Source organism: Ostrea edulis, chromosome 5 (assembly GCF_947568905.1).
Source record: "Ostrea edulis chromosome 5, xbOstEdul1.1, whole genome shotgun sequence".
In the NCBI taxonomy this organism is placed as follows: domain Eukaryota; kingdom Metazoa; phylum Mollusca; class Bivalvia; order Ostreida; family Ostreidae; genus Ostrea; species Ostrea edulis.
Window position 1 is genome coordinate 34,224,960 of NC_079168.1, and position 9,066 is coordinate 34,234,025.

The 9,066-nt window shown below is 34.5% G+C and overlaps 1 protein-coding gene across 2 annotated transcripts in view; it reads right to left on the reverse strand.

Annotated features, from left to right (window-relative positions):
* Positions 1-4,336: 4,336 nt before the first annotated feature.
* Positions 4,337-9,066, reverse strand: part of LOC125649231 (uncharacterized) — a 27,640-nt gene continuing 22,910 nt past the window's right edge. For both annotated transcript variants that reach the window (XM_056165879.1, XM_056165878.1), the window contains 9 exons: positions 8,473-8,778; positions 8,293-8,390; positions 8,043-8,097; positions 7,835-7,951; positions 7,476-7,682; positions 7,110-7,394; positions 6,549-6,740; positions 6,048-6,305; positions 4,337-5,956 (listed from right to left, as the gene is read on the reverse strand). In XM_056165879.1, the coding sequence (XP_056021854.1) occupies positions 5,697-5,956; positions 6,048-6,305; positions 6,549-6,740; positions 7,110-7,394; positions 7,476-7,682; positions 7,835-7,951; positions 8,043-8,097; positions 8,293-8,390; positions 8,473-8,778 (1,778 nt within the window). In that variant the 3' untranslated portion in view covers positions 4,337-5,696. The remainder of the gene's footprint in view (positions 5,957-6,047; positions 6,306-6,548; positions 6,741-7,109; positions 7,395-7,475; positions 7,683-7,834; positions 7,952-8,042; positions 8,098-8,292; positions 8,391-8,472; positions 8,779-9,066) is intronic.

Sequence of the window (9,066 nt, forward strand, 5' to 3'; positions counted from 1 at the left end):
AAGATACCCTCTGACTTTAGATGATCTTCAAATAATCTATGGTATGTTTTTACTGTAATATTATGTGGTAACTACATGTATATTTATTGTGAATAGTTATATACGTATAAGTACAAACATACATGTATTAATTATGCTGCACAAAAACTGTTTGTTTCAAAATATCTTATATTTCAAACTGCATAAATTTGACATAAACAATGAAATCTACATTTATAAATATGCAAGACATACATGTAAATTCATTTAAGAAATAAATTTCAGTTTTGCCTACTTTTAGCGCTTCAAGAAAAGTATGCCTGCCTGAAGCATTTTATACCCTCGTGTATTTTTACTAACCATTCAAAAGTTATGGCTAAGGTTAAAGATTTTCAAAAGTAGGTCAAATATGAAAGGTGAAGAACTGCATGTAAAGAAAGGTCTTGTCACAAGTACACTTGTGAAATATGAAAACCCTATCAACATGCATTCAAAAGTTTTGCCGAAGGTTCACGTTTTTACTGACAAACAGACGGATGGACCCAAAACTATATAAATGCGCCCCGAATATCCGATTACGGGGATATAACATTTGCTTTTCAAAAGCATCATTCTTGTATTCAGAATCTTTCTGGAAAGGGGCGGGGGAGGGGGTTGTTGACAAGAGTGCACATTAATTTTGTTTCGCTATCAACAACAATTATTCATCATGTTTCAAAAATTATAATAAAATTTAATATTATTCTAATATTTACATAGAGGCTTTTCTTCCCTGATTAAAACAACTAATATAACATCATACTTTAACAAATTAATGCGATTCTCACGATACACTCGTAAATGAGAGAGAGAGAGAAAGAACAGTAACCCGCGTATACATATAACATGTACAGAGACCCGGTTCGGAATACACCAACATTGAATTTGAAAATTTTATCAATTTTTGACCTAAATGAAAAAAGAAGAAGAATTAAATTTGTAAAAACTACATCCAACAGTAAATTACAAACAAATACACCAGGAGAAGTACATATATATTATTTTTATGAAAATGTAATGTAACGCGTTCAATTGGGAGAGAAAAAATCACGTAGTTGAGTTCAAATTTGACATAAGAAGGAAAATTGAATAAAACACAAACATACAATAAATCAGAAACATACATGTGCATACAAAGGAATGTCATTGAATATAACACTCTTATCTTTTTTTAAATAAAAAAGTAGATTCAAGCGGCTGTTTAGGAAAAATAAAAAATATCGAGACCGGGACCGGCTTTTAGCACTGTTTTTACTTCTCGGTCCCACCGGTCCCGGAGTTTTCACATATTATTTTACGAAAGATGACAATAATATTATCAATCAACTATCAGAATGCAGGCATGATATGTCATATCTAAATTAACGAGAAATTGGGGCTAAAATATTCTGATGTATTCTGTTTTTATCGAATAAAAAAATCTGGGACCGGGACCGAAGACCGGGTTTTAGTCACGGGACCGAGACCGAAGACCGGGACCGAGACCGGGTTTTAGTCAGTACCGTATTTAAACATACAATGTACCGACGGAAGCCAATGTGTATCATTGTTGAATAGTAAAACTACAATCTTGTAATTACGAGGGAAGTAATAAAACTAGTCTATTAGAATAATTTATACTACTTTCTCTGGTTCAGTATTCCATGCCTCGTCTTCATCAAGGCACTTTTTAGTGTACAGTTCTATTTTTTACCAGGATTTATTGGCTGTGGGGTTTCGAAAATAGGGGAATTCTACCATTATATTTGGTTTTCAAAGAGGAGGGTCCACCCTCAAAATGTGTGATTTTTACCCTTCGGAACTCCCCTCTGGGTCCACCACTGATCTTTTACTGATCTTTTACCTATTTCTTTTCCTACCATCCAATCTAACCTAACCTAATTCCAAACAGATAGAGGGAGGAAATAAAGAAAGAATGAATGAAAGTAAATTTGAAATTAAAAAACTTCCCAAATCAACATCAAAACGTATGCTTTTTCAATATTTTATACGACCATCATTTAATAATCAATCAAAATAAAGACTAGGTTGTTATACATCGTGGACAGCTGCTTCCTCAACAGAGCACGGATATATTCATATCCTGTGATCAGTCATCCAAAAAATATCTTTGTTATCTACGCACAAGTACTCTGAAATTGATACCAAAGGAAAGCTGGAGTTCCTCATTAACAATATATACGTAGTCTTTGGTGATCAGATCTTCTTACAGTTTGTTGGAATACCTATAGGCACGAATTTTGTTCCTTTATTACCTGGCCTGATTTTATACTTTTATGATGCAGAATTTATTCAAAAGCTTCAACATGAGAAGAAAAATTCTGCGGGCTTTAACTCGACATTTACATATATCGACGACGTTTTATCTATATCAACACCCCGTGGGGATCCAGGTTAGAATAGGTCCTCAGTAGCCCTTGCTTGTCGTAAGAGGCGACTAAATGGGGCGGTCCTTCGGATGAGACCGTAAAAACCGAGGTCCCGTGTCACAACTGATACGATAACGATCCCTCCCTGCTCAAAGGCCTGAAGCACCAAGCATAGACCTAAATTTTGCAGCCCTTCACCTGCAATGACAATGTTTCCATATTCCAAATTCAAGAGTCAAGAGGGACGATAAGCAACATACAATCAATCATTATCTATATCAACAATCATCATTTTCATTCATATGTTGATTAAGATCAGTAGATATATCCTCAAAATAAAATACACTCTATCTTCCACAGCTGCTTCCATAGTTGAATATTTTATTAAACATGGATGTTAACGGTAAACTAACAACTCAACTTTATGACACTTCTGCTTCATACTTAGATATTTTATTAGAAGTAGACATTAACGGCATACTGACACCTCAACTGTATGACAAACGTGATGACTTCAGCTTCTCTATCGTCAATTTCCCATATTTATGTAGCAATATTCCATTATCATCTGCATATGGTGTTTGTCTCTCAGCTGATTCGATATCAATGAGATGGTCCTCTTATGATCAGTTTTTAAATCGAGGCAAGCTACTGACAAACAAGCTGATGGTACAGGGGTTTCAACAGTGAGTCTCGTTTAAAGTCAACATTTCACAAATTTTATGGTCGTTATAATGATCTTATTTGCAAATACAATCTGTCGTTAAGTCGAATGATATCTGGCGTGTTTTATAATAATCGTTAGGCCGTTGTTTACATACCGATTCTGCGTTTACCTGATCAAGATAGAAGTTCAGGGTGGGTGTGACTGGTCAACAGGAGACGCTTACTCCTCCTACGCACTTGATCCCACCTCTGGTGTGCCCAGGGGGTTGTGTTTGCCCTACACGTAATTTTGCATTCTTTATGGTGTTATTAGATTGAACACTGTTCGTAATCTACGTCTTTTCAATGGTTTACAACCTTTTGCATGACCATCTACATGCACATCTCAGTTCTAACATGTTTCACTGTATGCCTGTACTTCAAATCACACTTACTGGACGTGATTGATTTGCTAACACCAGGGTACACTTGTTTCTAAAACGTTAATTTATGTCACAACAAATGAGGGTAAATTTGCCCCAAGAGACTGCTTGCGTCTGACCTAGTTGATAAACTGTCTGTAGGACACAAATCTTGATAGCATGTCTGCAACAGAATTATTATTGTATTTTATCAGGTGTGTTTTTCATTTTCGTGTTTTTTCTTACTTGTTTAACAAATTGTTATCCAAGTCCTCTGCGACCCTTCTTCTCTGGATACATAAATCCATGGATTAATGTAAGCTGTATCAATTATAACAGGACTTCGACACACCGTGTTAAAATATGGGTGTAGATAACTGCACTTTATGTGTTTATCTATGTAATCTGACACAAAATGTTTAAATTCATGACAACAAAGACATCCCTTGAATGTACATGGCTACAATTTCCACAATTAAGGACACCAATCAAGGAAAATTCCTCTCTCATTAAATTCAACTGCTGGTGAAGAAGTATTATTCTGAGAAACAAGTTCTTCCTTTGTAACATCAGGTTCAAAATGATATCCCATATTTAATTCGCTTTATGCTGATGACATTTTAACGTTGATGCTTACAATGTGCCAAAAATCCTACTGACGTCAGCATCAGTGCTGCCCTCTGGTGGATGCTAAGAGATAACCTAGCAGCTCCTAAAGATTGAAAACATTAGTTAATCTTTATGAAATATCTCCCTACTGAAGAAAGGGACATCTTAGTGATTTTCAGAATTTATTATATACATGTACATCAAAATGACAAATTTAAACCCTTTGTCACATTTTCATGTTCACTTTCTTAAATAAAAATACTAAAATTCAGATTGCAACAAGAAAATCGTGTTTAATATGTAAAAGTATGCACACATTTGTAGAATAAGGTAGATTCTTAATTATGGTCATCTTGTAATTTGTCTTTGATTATCAGTGTATCATCTGGTCTAGATGATTCCAAAAATAAAATATTTATATATACTAAGCATACTGATCAATATTAGAAACAATTGAAATATAATAGTCTTGAACATTAAAAAGAATAACATTGAATATTACAGGTACCCAAGAACGACGCCCTCATACACAGTCCCTTATCAAATGTAAAGATTGTTCAAACGTTATAAACAAAGTTAAAGAAATAAATATAAATAATAATGATGATGAAACCTTTTACAGCGCTCCCTAGAAAATTACTCTTAGGCGCCCCACATTAGGATAAATCCAGGCATCGTGATTAATAAGTATAAAACTTTGTAAAGTCAAATCATCAACATAAAGATATGTCTTAATACTGTTTTACAGGCTGAATGAGAATCATACTTCTTAAGGTCCAAGGGAAGTGCGCTCCACGGGGAAGACGCGACTCTTTCAACACGTGTTCTCCATATGTTTTTGTCCGTGTCATAGGGACAGAAAGTGGGCACGGCGATTAAGAATGCAAGCTCCTTGCAGGCTGATACGAGCTCAAGTACAAGGGAGCCAATGCATTTACCGGTAGTGCTTAATGGACATGCACACGGATCTTGCACTGGCTTCGATACTGGACGGGTAACCAGTGAAGACACTTAAGAACAGGAGTGAAGTGACCTCGCTGTTTAGATGCTGTGATTGACCCACCGGCTGTGTTTTGGACTCTTTGGAACTTGTCAATGAGTTGTTTGATTATTCCAAAAAGCAATGCCTTTCCATGGTCTAAGTGAGAGTTCACTGGTCTTGCACACATCTTCAGTAATAAATAGTCTGTCATGCCCCGTGTTCCGAAAGTGGAAGTAGAATGAGGATGAAATTGAACTACATTGTCTTTCCATACTCAAGATCTTGTTAAAATAAATCCCGAGGTTTTTATATGATTGGATTCCTAAGAGATGTTTTCTCCGAATGATAAAGCAAATTGTTGTATAAAATCAGTAATCATGTGTTTGTCTTAAAAACCATAAGTTCAGTTTTATCATGATTGAGTTTGAGCTTATTCGAACCGTCCAGTCTCGCATGCCGTCAAGACACAATGAAAGTCTATTTGATAAACAAACCAAAATAACGAACAGTGATCAATCCCATAAATCCTAAATTGCAATGGTTTCAACAAGCTCGGTTGACATCAGCTTTTCGCAAATTCTATGATCGTTATAATTGTAACTGTAAATTCAAACATGGGATTGTGTGCGTTTCACAATTGAGAGACAAACCCTAGCATTCAGAACTGTCCGGACAATGAATGTTATATTCCTGTAAGGTTTTCTGGAGTGCCTTCAAATATCCATGCTTTGAGAGCACAAATTCTAGAAATATCGTAGCCTTCTCCTTTCTACTTTTCTTGCCGTCAGACCACAATGTATACACAGAACTGGGTACATCCTTCATGTTTTTGATCGTAGCATCTATGAAATCGGAGTCGATCTCGTCAAGGACATCGTCCCAATTTGATTTGATCCATTCTTTTGTAGGGTCTAATAACAAAAACACAAATATTACGAATAGTAAGATTATTTGAATCTAAGAAATTAAAATAATTTCACTATATCATATACATATACGCACCTAATTCTGTATCACTTTTATCTTCATTTGGAATGGAATTACAATATTTTTCCAAATGTGACCATACTTTCTCGAATTCATCCTCTGATAATTTGCAGCACTTGTTTAAGAAACATTCTGCTCGCTCCTTTCTACTATTTCTGCTTCTGACTTTCTGCACAAACTCCTCATCAAATTTCAAGCAATTCAGGATTGTTAGTGGTTCAAGTTCATCCAAAAGAGAATCCCAGTTTTCATGGACACGTTTTGCTGCATTGTCTTGAATACCAAAGAAAGAAATCCAAAAATACATGTATATGATAAATTCTTAGTATTCCCAAATCTTCTAATAACGAATCATTTAGATTTTCATCTGAATTGGTAGATTTTTACTTACTTTCAATTTCAAGATAAAAATGGCCACACAACAATTTAATATAAACAAATATATACACATACCTACCTTAGTACTAAATAAAAATGAAACAACATAATTTCTATGAAATGCAGCTTTAGCATTACCATTTTCTGATTGATTTGATGGCACAACTTTAGTATATACTTCATTTCCTTCCATCGGTAGATTTGTGTCCCGAAGAATATGATTAACTGCATCTCTGACCATCTTCTCTCCTCTCCGTAAATTATCTTTAATACCGTTATCTTGGAAACGCAACCGAACATGTACGAAATTGGATCCATTCAAGGCCTTTCCTGAAAGAATTTCAAAATAAATTTAACATTATGATATTAATGATGAGTTCGTAATACTGAGTAAATTTTATTCCCATAGCAGTTAGAATGTAAGGAAGATGAAGTTCAACCAAATGCAACATTTTTAGACCTTAAATTTATAGATTTACATGTCTTTAAGTGTAGGCGAGTGAGTATCCATTACTGGTTGTAAAGTCTATTTGTGACAAAACATGAATATCATTTGATACGGAAAAGCATGGTCCGACATTTGTACCGTGTTAGTTATAGTAGAAGTTTCTCTGCACGTATGTTATAATTAAACTAATCTTTAAAACAGAGTAAACTTGAAAAAATGCTCATAAAACTACAAATACACATATATCATACCTATCTTTATCAAGTTCCCGTTCTGAAATATTTTACCGACTCTTTTACGAGATACGGCAATTTGACCATCATCGGTTTTAATAAACTCCAAGAAAGCCATGGCATGCTTTTCTCTCATCATGAAGGTCACAACTATCGGACCACTTTCTAGGGCGGTCATCAAAATTTCACCAGGATTTACTCCTAACGTTTTAGCAAGCCAGTTCCTCAGATCGTGAATTTCTGCCTCATAGTCCTCCAATTCAAATACCATGATGTGGAATTTCAAACGCTGTTGTCCTCTACCTGAATAATATGAATAAAGATTTATTCAAAATCGTATTAGAATATGAATCGCCTCTTAAGATACCCAGTATGTCTACTTACACGGAGTTGCATTGGCATGGAAACATAAGAGTTGGAACTGGTTTTCGGACACAAATTTTCGACAGCTTTCACTGATATAATGAGCGCCGCATTTATTGAACATCCACTGTAGAAAACACATGTTGTACTGAAGTTTGAAATTCTTAGACAGGTGCTCTAATATCGCATTTGTATCCATCACTTTTACCATCTCCTTTTCAATGAAATCTAAATGACAAATATAAATGTATTACTATGATAAAGTTCAATTGAAATGACCATCATATGTACTTTAATAATCAATACAGAAATAATAGATAAATCAAAATACAATATTGATATTATGATTTAGTTTTAGAATTCAAGAAGTTTTTGAATACCATGTAGAATGTACTTCATGGATTGAAGTATGTCGTCTGTTATGGAACCGCCTAATTCCCTCAGGAAATCTTCCAATTTCTTTTCATCCTTGGTCCATCCTAGAAGTTGCTCTGTGTCTGTTTTTCAGTTTCAAAATATACCATATTACTTTTGTTTAGGTTTTATTGTATAACTAACAAGTGTTATGTACTTTCTTCGTAAATTTACCTTCTCTGCAATTTCCTTCCGAAAACATTCCAACATTTTTCTCCCCAAAGTGGACCTAATAACGAATAAGTTCATCTTAGATCATAGAGCTTGACGTCATTAAATACGTGATTTTATCAACGTCTTATATATTGTAAATCATGAAAAATATTTCATTGCATATTTTAGATTGTTAAACGTCGGAACAAGAAAAGATTATTCTAAGAAAGAGAAATCCAAATTAGATTTGTTCTGAAACGCCTATTCATACCTGTAATTTGTCGTCATCAGAAACTGGATAATCGGATCTCAGGACACACCCGCTTAGTGCTGCTTCAGCTGTTAGCTCCTTCACTGACATCAACAGGTCTTTTGGAGTACCAAAGAAATCAATTAATTGTAAATCATTAAGGTAGCATCTAAGAGAAGAAATAAGAAAAAGAGAACTTACCTGACATGTATATCACATCATCTTCAATCATCACTTTGACAGTTTTGTAATGTAACGGAAGTTTCAACATCCATTGGCACGTCATACTCCGTTTTGATGGTAAATAGAGTGTTCTTAATGATGGGATTAAGCAATTTCTTATCATAAATGTAACAACCACACACCCATTTTTAACACCAGACACTATTATGTCGTCATAATTTGCATGGATTAACGTCGACAACATTATTCTCAAAGTTTCAAGCTCTGAACGTTCGTAGAGAGACATATTTGGGCAATTAATCAAGTACACCACTCGAGTGTGATCTGGAAAAAAAAAACATTTATACATGTAATGTTTTTGCAATGTCTGTAAACTGAAATGATATCAAGCTTTGATATTGTTTATTTTATTTATGCCTACATGCATCACTGAAAGAACACTGAATAAATAGGGCAAATGGTAATAATTCTCTTTCAAACTTAAATGTCTTTGGTCCTTTTTGGAAGCAATAAAAAGTGTATGAATTTAAGTTGTGTGCATATATAATAAAACGGAGCTAACTTTTATACAAATGCTTTAGATAGTCTTAGAACACATGACAAACTTATCAA